This window comes from Platalea leucorodia (genome assembly GCF_965183815.1).
Source record: "Platalea leucorodia genome assembly, chromosome: 11".
NCBI lineage: Eukaryota > Metazoa > Chordata > Aves > Pelecaniformes > Threskiornithidae > Platalea > Platalea leucorodia.
The window spans coordinates 5,642,698-5,661,199 of record NC_138833.1 but is presented as its reverse complement, the minus strand read 5'-3'; the positions used below and the strand labels follow the sequence as shown (position 1 = coordinate 5,661,199).

Here is an 18,502-nt window from a genome sequence, read left to right as displayed (position 1 = left end):
CCTCCTTCAACATCTTGAAACTGAAATATCCATTTTATAATCTAACAGCATGAACATCTCATGCAGTTGTAACTTTGATATTGAAAATGAGAAACTTTAATATTGTGAAAGCTGAAAAACTCTGAGGATATGATGCAGTATTTTCAGTGTGATATAACACTGCAGCAAACAAGGTAGAAAAAAGCATAGCCACTTGTGACGATTCTCCTGAAACCAGGACCAAAAAAGAAAAAAAGCTCCTTTTTGAGATTCCATCCCATGCTGTCGCTGCTCTCATCAGAAAAAAAATGCCAACTCTGATTCTTACACAGAAAACAGAATGGAGAAGTCTGCATTACTGTGCTTCCATGCAGAAAAGCCAGCTGATTTAAGCTGAAAAAAACATTTTTACACAAAGAACTTCAGAAGGGAGAGCAAAGGAGCTTACCTTGATTGTTTTACAGTTCATTAGGGCTCCTACATCGCCTGGAAACAACTCTGATTGTTGGCCTATAGAAACCACATGCCCCTCCTGAACATGAGGCAACGAGCTTGCTTCCAGAGAATAAAAATCCTACCTAAAAGCTGCTTCACAGAATTTTATTTGGCATGGGCGGGTTTGGGGTTTTTGTGTTGATTTTGTTGTTGTTTAAGAAACACGTAGGGGAGCCCTTTGATGTCTGTTATGCATTCTTTAATATTAGCGTAACACTGGAGCAGGGAAAAGATGCATTTTAGTAAAGTTGCACCATGACAACTGCTTGCATAGAATATTTCTTTGCCTGGCTTCTCTGTGCCTTTTCAAGCTTACAGTCCTTCCTCCTCCTTGGCTCCTTATGCAACTTCATTCTTTACTTTCTGATACTGCAATGTCGTTACAGTGTGCTCCATCATTTAGAGCCCACATGACTTCCGCTTCGGTTGATTGGTATACCTATACCAGTTTTCATACAGTTCCACTAGAAAGAGGAGTGAAAACCAGAAAGATTGCCAGCAACTGCATTGCTAGCCCTGGGTAATCTGCATCCTACTAAGTATTATTATGAAATGGAAGAAGCAATTCAGATATTTGTGATATGAGATAGTCAAATCAAGAAGTTTATCAGTAGCCCGTTGATAGCTTTATTTATCAGTATTAGAAACAAAAAGCAGCAAGAATGCCAGGAGACATTGCTGTGGATAAGTAGAAAATAGGAGTCCCTTGCAGTGCAGGCCTGACAGAGAGAAAGGCTTAGCAAATGCCAACTGCCAAGATTTCCAGTCTTTATTTTCCTGATAAATAAAGAAGAAGAAAAAAAAAAAAAAAGAAAGAAAAAACGGGTCTCTACATAATCTTGTTTAAAAAGAAAGTTTTGCATGAAAGACATAGGCTCCTCGTGCCATTCTCTCTCTTTCCCAATAAGTCCTAAAGTAAGGGCAACATCCCTTGTCATGAGAGGCAGTCAGGAGCAGTCAGAGCTTCTTGTGTCTCAGTTCTGTTCCGTCATGTCGGCAGCCCACTTTGCTGCTCCATCCCTGCTTCGAGACATCAGTTTTTTCAGACTCTCCTTAGGCTGGAGAATGTTCCTGGCAGCTGCGTAGCATTTACATCCTCTTCTCCAGCAGTCTGAAGCCAGAAGGTATGTCCTTTGTGCAACCTTGTACGGCTTAGGGACAGCAGGACAGAGAGAGCTAGGTACACAGCACATTCATCTTTTAAAACAAACTCTTAGCAGCTCTTACTAAATCAGCATTTATTTAATTATAGCTCCCCCCTGAACACCTCAAGACAGTAGCTTCTAATGCTGCTTTGCGGAGTCCTTGTAAACACATCAGTGTTCTTGGCTCCCAGTCCCAGAGCAGCTTCAGCCCGAGCAGCTCAGATTACGTAGACAAGGCTACATTTTGGTATCTGTTTTGTTGAAGCTACAGTTTTAAAACCACCTTGTTTTTCCAAACTTGTTTAGCTACTTGGGTAAGTCAACAGAATTGTCCTAAGAGGCTTAAGGCTGCCAACAAAAGCCAGTATTTGCAGAGGAAGAAGCATTTTTTACTGGACTCAATTATATTATTGCAGTAGTGGAATTCAATTTAGCTTAATTCTCTGCATTTACGGCTCTGTATTAATGCCAAACACTATGAAATAAAAGGGTTTTTAATGTAAGCTGGCTTATGAGAAGATGTTTGAGAGCCACATACAATTTTCCAGTTTCTGAGCCACAAGTTCGTCTATCTTTTTTTAGTTCTTTATACTTATGGTATCAAGTTCAGAATTCAGGGCCCAGGATCTGAGGTCTTGGACAGTTCCTTCTCTTTGTCCTCTTACAAAGAACTATTGCAAGTAAACTCAGATTTTGCTTCTTGGTTTGCACAACACAAGGCATTCCTATAGCAACATTAGCAAGTTCAATTCATACAGAAGAATGTATCAGCTCGCAAGTACTACTTGTGCGTACAGCACTAGTAGTTTAGTTTGCTTTGAATTTATCTGACTGCCAACTACTCAGTGCTTTCTATATGCACTAATACTATATACAGGTATTTGTTGCCAAGAGGTTACTACCAACATTTGTCATAAAGAGCGTGCTAATGTAATACATGTTTAACTTGCTTAGAAATATATTTTTATGAAGAAGGATGGGGTATGAAAATGTGGACTACGTTACAGCACTACTGCAGCCTTACAAAGAGATATCAATGGGAATAGACGAGATACTGACTGCAGAAGTATATACAGATAAAAGAAAGAAAACCCATGGAGAACTTGATTTACACAGCAGAAATAAAAGTATCTCAAAGTTCCATATGTTAAAGTTCTAGTCCAATTTGGTAAAGAAAAGTTGAAGAATTAAGCTAAAAATACAACTACTTACAGAAATAAAATCATTAATAGGAAGACTTAACCAGAACAGTGTCACACAACCTCCTTCAGAAATTCACTTTCTACTGATTTTCTGCTTCCCAAGTGACTTCCAGGTCAGACTAAGGAGTGAACAGTTGGTTTGATGTAAGAAGATAACTGGACCACTCCAGCAGTTCAGTACATAGACATGGTGCTTATTTATTCAAGTTGCACATAGCAAAAGCCTTCTTGTGGAGCGGTTACAAAGTGTGATAAATGCATAATGACTACCTAAAAACAAGGGATGCCCTACCTTAAAGAGGGTGTCAGAAGTGGGCCCTCAGAAAGTAGTTGCTTTTAGATGGGATACAACATTTTGGAAACAGATGTTACAGTGTTTTTTCCTTACTCTTTTGACCTGAAGTGTACATTGGGAAGCTCCAGGATGAAAAGGGTGTTTAAACTGAAAGAACAGTCAGAGTTTAGTTATGTATAGCTTAGCTTATTTCATTTGCTTTCAGAACCAAGATGTTTCATCTTAGTTTTAGCCCAGAGAGGGGCATTTGACACAAACAAGTTGAGGAGGTTGCCATTTTTGTATTATGCAAGGAGGGAAAAGAATGCCTTTTTTTTTTTCGTGGTCCATTCCTCAGGTTTTAGTTTTACTCTCATTTTGTCAGTTAACTGATAAAGAGGAGAATGGGGCTAAATCATAGCTGAACAACTGGAGGAGAAAGAGGTGGAAAAGGAGTAATAGATGGAAAAGGTACAGTTAAGTACTTAAGCACACTGGAAGGAAACATTTCAGTTTACAGCAAAACAGGATTTACTGTTCAGAACAGTACACATCAGAAAGTGGCGGTAAGTGGCAGGCAATCAAAGAGACTTCTGGCCAGTTCACCACTTCATACAACTTGAAGTATCCTGGCTAGAAGGCAAAGAATAGGGATTTGACTAAACCCTTCATCTCTGCCAGATGTGGCCCTTGAAAGTAGCATTAGTCAAGTTCATGAGCAAGGACAAAGGAATCCAACACCTAAGCATGTTTTGCTCGACAGGAACATCGTGTGCTATTCTGCAGACTCCTCCCATGTCCATGAGCTGGTTACCTCCTGCTTTAATCTAGCAAGCAACAATAAGGGCTGCCAGTCTAAAGCTCATTTTATACCTCTGCTAGGAGAACCACTTGCCAAACTCTATTCCACACTCATTTCTTAAAAGGTAAAGGGTGTTTTGGTAGTTTGTTCTTCAGTAAAGTAAGCACTTTTAAGTCTTGTAGCCGCACTATAATATTTACAGTGTTCCTTGAACTGTACAAGATTTTTTTTTTTCCTTTCAAATTAGAGAACAAAGGCTTTATTAAAAATATGAAAAAAAAACCACAAAACCCCTACATATAAATTAAAGAATGTCTTGCCCAGCATGAACACTGCTTACTGCATCATCTTCTGCAGCTCCTCACTGGGCTTCTGGGACTATTTTCAGCTAATTTGGAACATTTAAACCAATCCAAATGGTCATGAATTTACCACAAGAAATTCACTTGAGTTTTATCATTTTAAAGTGCAATTCACCAGTTTATTTCGTCTTAGGAAACACTGTACTTCAGACAGCAGCATGGAACAACTCTAGAGAATATATTAGGTTTTCGAAAGAGAGTGCTAAGTTTTATTTTCTTCAGTGACAGCATTCACCAGATTCTTCATGTGGCATTAAGTGCACAATTTAGTTTCACATTACCATGAAAACACATGTGTGTTTTTTAAGATCTACTTTATATATATATATATCTCTCTCTCTCTATATGGACAGGGCCAGAAATTTCAGTCAAACAGAAGCTTGAAAGAACTAGAATCATATTCACAATAATCTAGAAACTCCTCTGAAATATCTTATTCCTTCTTTTCCTAAGATAAGATATTTAAGAAACACGCTGCAGTTTAGACATATGAAATTATTTACCTAAAGGGAGATCAGTTTTTCAAACATTTCCTGACATCTAGCCCTTAGGACCTATAGCAGTGGACAAAAGATATTAAAATACTTTCAAGGGATGAAGACAAAGAAATTACACTGTCCTTTTTAAACGTAAACCCAAGATTCTTGTACTTGGGAAATATATGTACTTACCAAGCATATTATGCTTTTCCTGGGGTAGCATTTACGAAACCTCACCACTCAGAAATGGTAAGTCAATTTTGTCAAGGGTTGCACTTCTTTTCTAGCAGGACATCAGGTACCAAAATAATAAGGCTAGATCTCGAAATGCTGCACAGAGCTGCACCACTTCATGTGTGCTGGATATTGGACCAGATTTTTTTAATTTAGAGCCCCTCACCTGACAGATAAATGCTCCAATATTCACGTTGCTCCCAAACAGAAGAAAAATGCTCCTCCAATACGCATCTACATGTCTATAGATCCATAATATCAAGTATTTATTGCTGGAACAGACTTTATAATGCAATATCATCCAGCTTTAAGTGCAGCTGTCATGAAGGACAACACCAGAAGAAACACATGGCCTAAGAATAAGTTCATAATTACCAACAAACCACCACTTATTGTACCTCTCAAATAAGTTTTAAAGACTAGTCTGTATTCAGGTTATTCTCCTTAGCACAGAAAAAATATTAACTATTAGGTCATTCTCAGATAAATTATTTTTATAAGAACATCGATAGTCTTCAACTAGGTAAAGGCTGACTTTAGCTGGGCTGAAGGAGATACTGTGAGCACACTGGAGATGCCAGGCTTTGCCACTAGGCCTGTTTGTTGCTACAGCTATTGACCAGTCATTTTACAAAATGTCTTACAGCTATTTATTATTTATGTAAAACACTGCAAGCTATTGACCAGTCATTTTACAAAATTTCTTACAGCTATTTATTATTTATGTAAAACACTGCAAGCACACAGAGCATTTTTCTTGGAAAACTGATCAAAAACACAGGAAAGACACATTGCATGTCAAATTCACTGTTGGCTCCTCTGAAGATAACAAGCTCACTTACAGGATGAGTTGTTTGCTAAGTCTCAGTCATCGGGGAGGGGGAAGTAAAACTCTCACATAGAGATCCTGAGCAGTAAAGCTCACTATAGATTGTAAGACAACTTGGTCAAAAAAAACTTAGCCTGAAAACTGGTTATAATTTGAGTAGTATGGGTGTTGTGGCTTACCATAGATCATAGAATCATCTGGTATTGAGTCATTAAGTACAAAGCAAGTATTTCTGCATAACAGAAAAAGATGGCCTTTCATAAAATTATCTTTCTTCTGTTTCTTATTCTGGGATTTACCCCCCAACTTGTAAAATTCAACAGGATTTAAAAAGCCAGTGTCAAAATAAACAAATCCCAAAATGAATGTTCTCAAATAATCTTTACAGTTTTATGCATGACAAGGCACTGTTAGTATATCAACTATAAACAAACAAATAGAAACCACAAGAAGAAATTTTGCTTAAGATTTTGTTCTATAGAAGCTGATCCAGAGCCTCATCCTTGCAAGTGAAGATTATTACAAAATAACAGGTTGTTTCTTCCGTGACCTGAAGTTATCCAACCTGCAGATGATGTGTTATGGAAAAATCCATACCAAACCATAACAGAAGACATCAAGTTCATTCTGCCTCCCACCCCCACCTTGCATATATTGCATCTCAGTTTTTATGCCTACAATATGGACATCTACTTTTGTCGCAAAGCCAGGTAAGTCTTAAGATGGACTAAAATAATTAAGCTCCTACAAAAGCTTTAAAAAAAAAAAAAAATCGTTAAATTAGGCTCTGTAAGACTGGCAGCACACTGAGCGTCTCTGAAAAAAAAGAGAGACAGAGAGAAGTTTTGAGCACGCTCCAGCTCTCCATACCCCATCCTTGCTATGCAGAATTACTTCCTACAGATCTACATTATCACATCCACGTCAGCCCTCGTGGTCTGATTTGCTGTCTTCCATCTGAAGCAATTCTTGGTTTAAATAACACTTCCTTGCTTGTGCTATTAGCTGCATGACAGTTAGACACAACAATATTTAATAAGCATTTAAGGCTTAATTCCCCTCTCCGCCAACTTCCTAAAAAAACCCCGGAGATTACTTTTAACAATCTTAGCTATGTGCTTTCTTTTTCTTGCTTTTATAAAGTTTATTTGCATACTATAGATAGTCAAATAAGTTTGTCTAATATCGTCATTTCTTCCTCTCATAAAGACAAATGCACAGCTCGTTTATCACAGCTGCCTTCACAAGACAGTCTGTGGTTTTACCTCTGATGACAGTCTGATGTTTTACCTCTCCATGAAATACTGCAAATATGTTCAGCTTGTAATGGTGATTTTGCAGAAGTAATGCTCATAATGCAAATGTTTCTCCTGTTTTCCTATACTTATGAGAAGATAGAAAACTAACAACGAGTAGAATGATTTCCAAGATGAACACAGGGCACAGCACAAGGTATTAACCCATAAATTCAAATGCCAGCCCTTGATGCAAACAGCACTTCTTTCAGTTTCTGACGGAGTGATTGGCATCACTGCAATTGCATGAGTGAGACCTTTTGAAAGCTGAAAGGACCCTAGTTATCACAGCTCACCACGCTGCCAGTAACAATCCCTGCAGCACCCTGAGTTACCGCATCTGCGGCATGGATTACATTTATACAATGCTTTTATTCATTGAATCTCAAATTGCTTCTCATGAAACAAGTGATAAAATTCCTTTCAGGGCATCAACATAAACACACAATTCAACAACTGGGGAGCTTGCAAACATTTTCAGAGCCAAGTCAAAAAGTCCCTGACATTTATGAGTTTCCCTAAAACACATAACCTGAAGAACTGCTACTCCTCATACGCATCGGATGTGACAGGTATGGGATTACAAAAAAAAAATTTTTAAAAAAAATCAATACATCACAGTAAACAGACTTCAAGTAGAAAATCAAGAAGGCTATTTCACTTTTTATGCTTTTGTCAGCTTCATGTTTACTTAGCTCCCCCTGGTTTTGTCTGGAAGCGCATTTTTCCATCTTTGCTGGCCTCCTCTTAGACTGAATCCAGATGGTTCTTACTCATTTTTTAATCAACAGTCAGCTGCAGTTTTACTACTTTAAGGTGGCGTGACAAGAACTATATTTTATAGTATTATGCTAAGCATTTTGATGTAGAACATCTTATGCTTATTCCTCTAAAGTTATGTGTTTACCTTTACCAAAACGTAAATGATAAAAATCTCCCACATTTTTTATTCCGAGTTTATTCCAAGAACTCCATGCAACTGTTGGAATCTTGATAGACTATCAGATGCTGCTGCTGCTGAAAATCATCACTAGCTTTACTGTGCTGTAGTAATAATGCTTTTTCATGGGTAACCATGAGGACTTCTGAATGTACAAGGCAAAAAACAGACCGTACCTCTCTAAGAATTGCTACGTATGATTTCATTATTCTTTGAGAGCCAGATGATCTATTATGTTTATCATTTACTCTGTTTATTGTCACTAAAGCAGAGACTTGACCTGCTAACAGCAATTCACATTTGTGAATAGTTATGTTAAAGTGTGTGTATTTCAACAGATAACCTATTCAAGATCTCAAGATTTTAATCTACTCATTTTCTCCACCAGTTCCCCACATCCCATGGTAACACCGTGAATTAAGCGAGTGGGAATTTGTTGTGTAACTAAACACAAAGCTTGCAAGGTTCCCCTGCACTTTCCTAGAGAACACCTGATTGATACTAGAAGCAAAATCACAGGGCCCTCACAGTCCTCCTTTATGAGCCCCACTGGCACTGCACACAAATCATAAAAACTGCTATTTGTGAAGTAGTGGGACCAGTGAAAAAACACGCATCAGGAGCGCTTATTTAACTGGAATACCTCCCCTGCCCCCAGCATCATCCTCCGTTATCATGTTTCCAAGTGAACATACAAAAACACTTAAAAGAAAGAATGTTATTCCCAGTAGTGTGGTTTTCCCAGGTGCCTGTTATTAATTTCATTTGTAGCCAACACACATTTCTAATTTAGGCTGGATAATGTACGTGTTACTACTGTGAATTGCTGCCTTAATCACGAAGCATTATGCAACACATTCACCTGAGGCATACAACACTTTGGTAATAAAATCCACAGATAAGACAATATATACAAAATAAATGGCATTTATACCAAAACTATGAGGGTATAGACCAAAAAAATCCAGAACATGTCAGCCTCGACAGCAGATCATACAGAAATACAACCAATTCAAAGATATTTTTAAAGCCGTATTTATTTGATGAAGACCAACACGTTTATTGCAAGGCCTGAAAACAGTGCAGAACAATTTCAGGCAAAGTACTGCATTACTTACATTGCATTCAGGTGAGTTTCTATGCAAGTAAAGCTGGATCCACAGAGACAAATAAGTAATGCACTTCTCTGGATCCTCACCCTGAAGTCCACTCCTGCTAGTCACTCTGTGCCCAGTCACCCACGGATATTTTAAAAGTGTGATAAGCAGAAGCCCATAAAGAAGAGGCAAACAGCCCAGCCTCATGAGCAGGAAAGCTGTGAGAAGGGCAGAGAAAGGCAGAGCAGTCCCACAAAGTCAGTGCATCACACACGCGTTCCAGATCTGCACCACTGCGACATAATCATCTCCATAAAGTGGAGCAGCTTCAGCAGAACAGCTCCACCCAAACCTCTGAAACATGGTCACCCCTACCCAGCCTAATTCCATAGATTACTTTGGCTGTTGAGGTGGGTAAAACTTCCAGGCTTTGGATTTGAACTAGGGCATCAAGAATCTTTATTTGGAGTTCACATGATTTTCCTCACACTTACCAGCAGCTTTGGCACATCTATTCATAGCTAGAAGATGAAGGAAGCAGACAAGTTGGAATTTGAGATCCTCCATATCATCTACTTTTCTATGTAGATTTAGCCTTTTACATGCTTCATAGCCCGAGTTAGGAAAGCAGTTTCAGTATAAGATGGTTGCTGTTCCACTGCGTCAAACACACTGTACTCCCTTCACAATGGATGTGTTTGTTCATTACGTCTTCCATTACTCAGTTTAAACATGAATCTTGCTGAAATAATACAGAAACAAACATCTGATCTTCATGCTACAAGGATTTACAAGTGGCAAAAGAGAACACCATCATATCATAGAACATAAAGGAAGCATTAGAAAAATATCATGCCATTATTGCACATCTGAAAGACAAATTTACCTAAAAGTTGAAGGTGCCACTCAAAAATTTCAAAGGCAGGCAAGTTAAACACTTGCTCTTTACTAGATTTTTAAATGCTAGGGACAATTTTCAGATTGCAATAGATTAAAACGGCATTAACTTTTGCTAGATGTAATTATGTAAATTATATAACAAGGTTTTATTTTTACACTCTCAAAACTCTGTTTTGGCTTTACAAGATGAGCACCTCATCAAGCCTGTTGCAGCAATTTCTTTCTCACTCTGTAATGTCGGGCTACTGCACCAGGTCTCCCATTTATAAAAGAAAGCGTTAATCACTCTTATTTTAAACCTTAGACTGCTTTACTTCTAGTTATCAGCATTAAATGTACTCCACCCACGTGCCCTGCAAGCCAAATGTTGTGAAACAGTCATTACAAAGAATGAAATCAGAAGTTAAAGCCAGCTGAGAAATGAAAGTCAAATTATATATGCATGCTACTGATTTTTAGTAAAGCTGTGCAAATGTGGAAGAAGTTGGCCATGAATATTCATTCCAATTACATCACGAGCTTAAATGCTGCCATAGTTAAAACCTTCCCATGCCTGCTTTCTATTACATTGCCATTTACGAGCTTTACTAATCATACTAAAAACAACAAAAACAAAGGTCCAAGAACAGGAATCCCACAAATACCATCATAAAGAAAAGTCAGGACAGAATTTCATTTGCATCCCTAACAATGGGATTCCTACTCAGGAAACCAGTTAGCTTTACCAGGAGCAGAAACACCACCACATGTTTGGTTGCTAGCACCGAGATGATCAACATTTGAAAACACTCTACAGACCAAGAATAATTCATAAAAACACACACAGAATGTATCCCCAAACAAACAGTTGACTTGCAGCTCAAGACCAGTTTTTGGGCACAGAAAAGACAGAGAAGCATTACCTTGTTGTCACCCTTTAGCATTGCGCTGTTGAAGATAACTTACTAGAGATAAAACTACATCTTCAAATTACACTTCATGTGATAATTTAAGCTAGTTTTAGGATGATTTAATACATGCTACTATCCATTTATGTTGAGCCATCTTCAAAAGTTATCAATTCACACTTAAATCCATTCATTAGGTGGATAGTAATAGGCTCCATTAGGTCAAAATATACTGTGCACGTTCATTTTGCACCATTTTAAATGACAAAACCTATGTGGCAAATTAGCATATCAATTAGCATATCAATATAGCGACAGCATGGGTATAAATGCCTTAGCCCATTTGCCAGCAGCATGCTTCCTGTCTAGCCCAGTGGTTATGAAAAGAAAAAAGGAAAAAATAAAAAAATAAAAAAAACCACCAAAACCAACCAAAAAACCCACAGGCACAATAGGATACCAAATTTTCATAAGTTGTTCCAATGCTATAAAATCTAACATGATTACTTTATTTCTTTTTTAAAATTGTTTTTTATTAGAGAATCTGCAGATTAATCCATCGGTTATGCAAAAAAAAAAAACAAACAAACATTCTATAAACATTTTCTCTAGAGAAACTATTACTATAGTCCTGAATACAAACCTGGACAGTTTAACTGATATGCCCCGTATTTTTCAAACATATTCAGAATAGAAATACCACAGTTGTTATACCTAATACCATTAGTTTAGATGCCAGAAGAAAACCCCGTTTGCCCACCGATATCTAACTACACCCAAGATTCCACAGTATTCCTGGCGACCAGACACAACATACACACGTTTATTGCAAAACACCATTAAAAACAAACACACACACACACACTTCCTGAATAGTTTCCCAGAGGATAAGAAAATATTTTCTTGTTTTCTGAATAAGTGACATGACATACTTATCTTTTGGGGCTACACCATTGCAAACAATTAAGTTCTTAGTAAATTTCTAGCACACACCTAGCCATATATTTGCAGAGGTAATAGTTTCTAGAAGCAGAGGTTTATAAAGAGTTTTAAAAGGAAGGTTAGAGCATTACCACTCCCTCTCCCTACCTATATGTATATATGCACCTATCTGCAGATTGCTCAAGGGTTACAGCCTTTGTGGAAAAGGCAGATTTATTTGCAGTCCGTTTTTCATAGACATACAAACATGTGTAACATGCCAAACAGAGGTGTATTTTGCTTAGTGGCTCCAACATTCATCACTATAGAAAAAAATATAACTAGATATGCTGGGGTTTTAAAAAGCAAAACAAAAACCACAAGCACACCATGAGAGAGTTCCTGCCAGCCATGCAATGAACTTGGAGAGCTTCACTGAGTGGAGTTAGGATCAGGTACTGACCTGTGAAACTTCAGTAATTGTGGACTCTTCCGTAAGACGCACAGTGAAGACAGTTATTCTGCCCCTCATAGTGGCAGCCCCTCTCTAACTGGGGCTTGACACCATGATTTCAAGTACAGAAACTCCCACTTACTTTTCAGGACCATTTGGAAAACACGGACAAGCTCTAACCCCACTCTCTAAAAGCACGTTAATCACCTGGCTTCTGTAACCACTTTCCTTATTAAAGAACATTTAAAACACTCAGAAAAGTTTTATAAGAAGAGAACTGACACATAAGGGCTGTTACAGGAGCCCTCTGAATCAGAGCTTCTCTAAATTTGAAGGCAGCAGCCAGAATTCAAGGGGTGAGGGTAGGCTACACAGCAGCAGGAGAATCAAAACATCTCTTTATATGTCCTGCACACAGGTGCAGGAACCCTGGCATCACTTAAACAACTGCAACGAGCCTTCCTGCATCTTTAGGGTATTTAGGAACATTTACCCTACCCTTGCATTTTCAGAAGCTGGAGTCATGAAGACAAACCTAATGCAGTGCCAGTGTGCTCCAAAGGAACAAGATTTAACTTCCACTGAGAGGAGACAGAGCCTGTGTATGACTAAAAGGGACCATGCACTTTCCTTACCATCTCACATAACATCTCGGAAGACTAGCTGTAATTTGGATTCACAAAGCAGCAGCAAACCAGACCACATTGCTGTAAAACATTCAGAATACTTTTCTTTCGTGCTGGGGCAGGCTGTGGGGAGAGCAAGATGTTTGAAGACTTTATCACTGCAGTGGAACAGATAATTAGGCAATTAAAACTATGAAAAGTGGACAAATTACCAGTTCCAGATGAATTGCATTGCAGAACAGAGATGGAAGAAGCAAGAAAACAGAAATGAGAGCCTTTGGCAAGCATTTTAATAGCACAACTAAAAGAGGGGCAGCTTGGGAACAAAGGTGAAAGGGTAGTTAATTTGCAGAAGCTTATCAGCTTTTACAAAGGAACATTTTGAAGGAGTTGGTCCCTAAAATAATCTTGCTTTTCCTGCGTTGATAATTAGAACACATTACTAGAAATCCAAAAAGTGTCATTCCAGCTTCATTTTTTGTCACTCAGCAAAGCCCTCCTGTACTAGGTTTTTAATGACATTAGCAATATCTTCTCTCTCACACAGAGGCTTGCTGTTTAATCATTCTGCTCAATAGGAAACCCTCAACAAACTCATTCTTACAATTCCTCCTTGCACCCAGGGCATGGAGAATGAATCACCATTTCACATACCACAGCAGAGGTAATGTGAAAGAACACCCAAACCCCACCCAAAACCTTCCTCATCCCTCCATCCCCCCCCCCCCCCCCCCCCGCCTCATTTGAGGCAGCTTTGGTGAAGGTGCTGCTGCTCACGCGCTGTCCATCACTGCAGTAACTCACCTCCAGAAGCCTTTTCTGGACTCTTCCCTGCAGGTGCTGGACACCCATCCAAGCCAAGGAGAATAAGGGAGTTATTCTGGTCTCACCAGCTGTAAAGGAGCATGCTTCTCCAAGCATGTTTTCTTTAATGCATACATCTCACTACACAAAGCTCTTGGTGGAAGAGGCCTTCTTTCGCACAGCAGCAGAGACCTCTGCTCTGTTACTAAGGTTTTCCAAATAAGAACGCACTAAGAGAGAAGCTGGCAAAATTTGCTAGCCCAGCTCTGCAGGGGTGCCAGCTATGAACTTCTTGGCTTACAACCTGGTAGATTTGCTGCAGCTGCAGATTTAAATCAGGACATACTGAACAGGCGGGTGACCACACAGTGGTATCAGGTGTGCCTATTCCCTTACTGCCGACTGCAGGGAGAGGCTGCTGTCTCATCACACCCTGTTGCAAAAGGAAGGACCTTATATCTGCAGCTCAGACAGTCTCGTTTTATTGTAAATAATCAAGGGGAAAGAAAAATGCTATTATTAAGACAAGCAGAAGCCATAGAGTGCAGATAAGGATTACATCTCATTGAACGGTGGAATATCTCCCACCTCAATAACCCTCAAAAAGATAGAAGCATAAGAAGAGGGACGTGAATCTTGTGCCACAAAAGATCTTCCTTGTAAAAAGTGTTTAAAGTAAAAATAAATAAAACATTAAACAGTATGAAGGAAATGAGGAAGGAGTGGGATGAAGAACATGGGATATTGTTTGAATATTCAAAAGCATGTACATGGTGTAAGTTAAAAAACCATAATAGCGATATACAACAGTTTCTATCTTGGCTTTCCATGCAGAAGTTTTAGTAAAAGAAATACTAAACAATAAGCTCTGGGATAAATGTACAAACAAACTTCAACACTTTTTTTTTTTTTAATTCAACACTCCTGAGCAAGATTTCTAATCATTTTCTTTCCAGTTATGAGTTTCATAGGTAATGATATGGAAACAGTTATTTTAATTATAGCAGGTCTTTGATATCAATGCAACAAACTCATTCACATGGTTTATTGCTTCCTCAATCTCCTTCTTCCAGTTCAAAGCACAAGCAGCTGAGTAGGAAAAAAAAGTTTATGAGAGTTTTAAATTCTTTGAATCCTAGGAAGCCACTCTTATCTAATCCCAGCAGCTTGAAATGAGACAGTGCCATAGGAAAGATGTGGGTAAAACTGTAAGATACCATTGCATGGGCTGCAAAGACAATGATAGTGCAACACTGGCATCTTTCAGAAAAAAAGAGGGCGGGGGGAAATGCAAGCCTTGGACATTTTATACTCTCATTTCTAGCTCGCTGTATAGTGCTATTCTACTGTCAGACTCAAATGTTGATGTATCCCTTTGCCAAAGCAAGGCAAGGAGTAGAGGCACAAGGTCTGCTTGAAAACTCCCCAGTAGATGACCTGCTCTAGATCAGCACATGGGGAAACACTACCAGAACACAGGTTTCCCCTTGTCTTAAGGGGAGCTCAAGCAAACAACACAAGAGTTTATTGTCAATCACTTGTAAATGTAGCAGTATAGACCCTATGTTCCATTATCTCCTGAAAAAAGCACAAATAAAGTAGACCAAATACACCATACTGACATGCTGTAGAGGACGAGGTCTTGCAGGCAGCATCCTACCACTACTTTCTCTTCCCTATCACAAGAACAAGTAATTTCTTTCGCTATATTTTGTTCTGTGAATTTCTCTTTTGTTTTTAATATTAAGGAGACATCTTGGCATTAATCATGAATTATAACCAACATCTGAGCTCTTTTATATGACAGACTTTTACAAGTTTTTAATCTTTGCTGGTGTTTGACAGCCTATGGGGGAGGGGGAGGAATGGAAGAAGAATAATTAAATACAAGAAGATGCCATTTTAAACCAATCTTGATTTTAAAAACAACCAACCTGTCCAGTATTCTTAATGTGAAACAGACATTTTCTCATGCAGATTTCTTTTGAAAGCCAGTAAGGTTAATACAAGAAAGCTGTCTTAGAACTATATTTCTTTTCTAGAGAGACATTGAATAAGTTTCCCCAGTTTCTATAAAAGGAAGCTGCACTTAACAGTTCTTGGCACTTTCACATTTGCTATTTTAAAAGTCACCTCAGCCTGCTTTAGTTTATCCTAAGAAAAAACTTAAACATTAAAATTCATGCAGGAGCACATGTGCTCCAGACAGCCAACATGGCCACACACCCCTGAGGATTCTAAACTTATCTGAAAAATAAATGCTTCTTTTTTGCTCCTTAACTATAAGCACATTAAAAAAAAAGCTTCAGACTTCATATTTAAAAAAAAAAAAACAAAAACAAAAACCGCATCATAACAGAAACTCTTCAGCATTATACAAATCTCTCTGCTAATAATTTAATCTCACCTGTATTATCAATTCCAAGAATCACAACCCCTCCAACCAAACACACATACACACAAAACCTGGAGAAGTCTGACCCTCACCTAAACGTTGTCCACATTTCAACAGGCAAAGAGCAGTCAGGCATAACATTGTTTACTATTGTCAGGAGTTCCCAAACAGATCACCAATACTTAATTAATCAGCTGCCATAGGTGGTGCTGAGAAGCATCATTATAAAAGGAATAACCAACAAAAATAATGTAGCAACCTACCTCAGTGCACCATCACAGGAACTACTAGATTCACAAAGAAGAACAGAGGATTTATTTTGTTTATTGTTTGATTTTACCGACAACATAAACAAGTTCGGTACTGTTCCACCTGCACGCGGTAAGGCATGCAGGGTGTAGGTGACAAGCAAAACTTAGGTAAACAAAAGGTACTGAAATGCATGCAATAAGCACTGACCTAGATTTCAAACCAAGGTACACACATGCTTCAAACAAGCAGAAACACTAAAGTAGAAAATGATGCAGAGAAGAAGTACCGATTACTGACAGTTATGAAGGTTTTAAATTTTTGAAGCTGCACATCAATTGCTTTCAGAAACACATCTCCGAACACACTGAAATAGCCCGCTACAGTTGCCAGCTATGGCAGATTGACAAATACAGGTTACAAACTACACAAGTTAGAAGCAATTACATAAGGCTTTACAGCATAGCTCCAATCGTCACTGCACGCAGCAACTTCTTTCAGAGCAGCCAGTTCCAGGAATTAAACCAGAACACCTCTGAAGACACAATAATAAACTCTATCACAAGCCTCCCTCAAGGCTGCACAACTCCCCTCACAAAGCTAACAACACAGAAGAAAAGTATGAACTGAAAGGTTTTCTCTTACCTTTGCTGAGAGTGCCTGTGATGAGCTTAAAAATAGTCTGGGCAAATTTGACGATCCCATGCTTGCATCTCTTTGAACAGCCGCTCATGGTTCAAATGGGTAGAAAGGCTCTTCTCTCTTACAAAGTCCAGGAATAACAAAAAAAATAAAAACTGCAAGTCCTTTACAAAGTTGAGATGACAGTTTGTTCGACGCACAAAACTCTGCTCTCATACACTGAGCCCCAGCCTCTGCACTGAGGTTTGCCTCTCCGAGGCTACTAGGAAAGATTGCAGAGGAGGAATTTGCATCCCCTTGTCGTTAAAGGTATAGCTCTCCCCTTCAGCCTCTCGGCTGTGATTGCACACACATGCCGCGATGCCCTGATGGAAGTTGCTAAGCACAGGCAACACCTCAGCCAGGCAGGGAAGGAGGAGGGGTTTGCTCCACCAGGCTTCGCAGGCTGCCGGGCACTGGTAATGCAGCAATTAATGCTGGAGTCACAGGGTGGTGACTGCTGCAAACAAAAGCAGCTGCTGTTTGAAGACCGTTTTCTTGGCGGTCCTTTCCAGCTGATTTCAATTAAGTTGTCAATTTTACTCTCATCAGGCCTAAGGGAACCAGAAAATAACACTTGTTTTTATTCTACCAACACTGTACTCGCACTTTGCATGTAGAAAGCTGCAGAGTATTCCTTCGCAAAACCTGTGAGAAGTAGGAAAGCAAAGCTGCGCCCAGAAAAAGTCTCTTTTCTTTTAATTTTACCAGCTTAGATGCTGCTCAGCTGGTTATTTGCTCCACGCTCAGGGATGTGCCCGTCGGCCTCCAGGAGCCTGCGGGGCCCAGGCTCAGGCCTCCGTGCAGCACAGCGCTGTTTCAGGCCTTTACTTTTTGCACGCTACCTCACCTTGCGCTCGCCCGATGCTCACAAGGCTCCCTCTGACTGTACTGTGAGTTTATCCCCTAGCAACAGCCACAGCTCTGGCTTCTCCAGTTCAGTCAATTATTTCTGCGTGCCTGGAATACTTCGAATAAAGCAGCAAAGTGGAGGTGCCTCAGAGCTTCTGACCCCACCTGAGCGCTGGGTAGAGTCAGGCGTCTTTAGGCTTTAATTCATGCTGAAGTCCTCTCAGATGTTTTTAAACAACCCCCAAAATACAGTATTTGCTTGTCCCGGGGTGGGTTACAAAGCAGATTAGCTCGGGTTTCTGCTGCCACTCGTGAGATGACTTGATCAGCCCGGTCTGTAACACAGCCACCGGGAGCCAGCCGCCACCTCCGAGCAGCAACAGCTGAGTCCCCTGCCTTTACCGAGAAACAAGCGCAACGAACAGCTTTTCACTTCAGGGAACAGCGATAATCCCCTTCGCTCAGGGGGCACTAAACTGCTTTACAGTGTAACTTACATCCCTCTCAGGCAAAACTGAGGGCTTTGCCAAATGGTTCACCTCGCTGCGCGGCCGGCGACTGCCGCTCCTTCCCGGCTGGCAGCGCCCGCTCCTCCTCCCC

General features: G+C 39.6%; 1 protein-coding gene across 1 annotated transcript in view; it reads right to left on the bottom strand.

Annotated features, from left to right (window-relative positions):
- KCNIP1 (potassium voltage-gated channel interacting protein 1) overlaps positions 1-17,102 on the bottom strand; it is a gene marked incomplete at both ends in the record, with an annotated part of 442,925 nt that extends 425,823 nt beyond the window's left edge. Inside the window, one exon of the mRNA XM_082323973.1 lies at positions 17,015-17,102. Within this exon, the coding sequence (XP_082180099.1) occupies positions 17,015-17,102 (88 nt within the window). The remainder of the gene's footprint in view (positions 1-17,014) is intronic.
- Between the last annotated feature and the right edge of the window lie 1,400 nt (positions 17,103-18,502).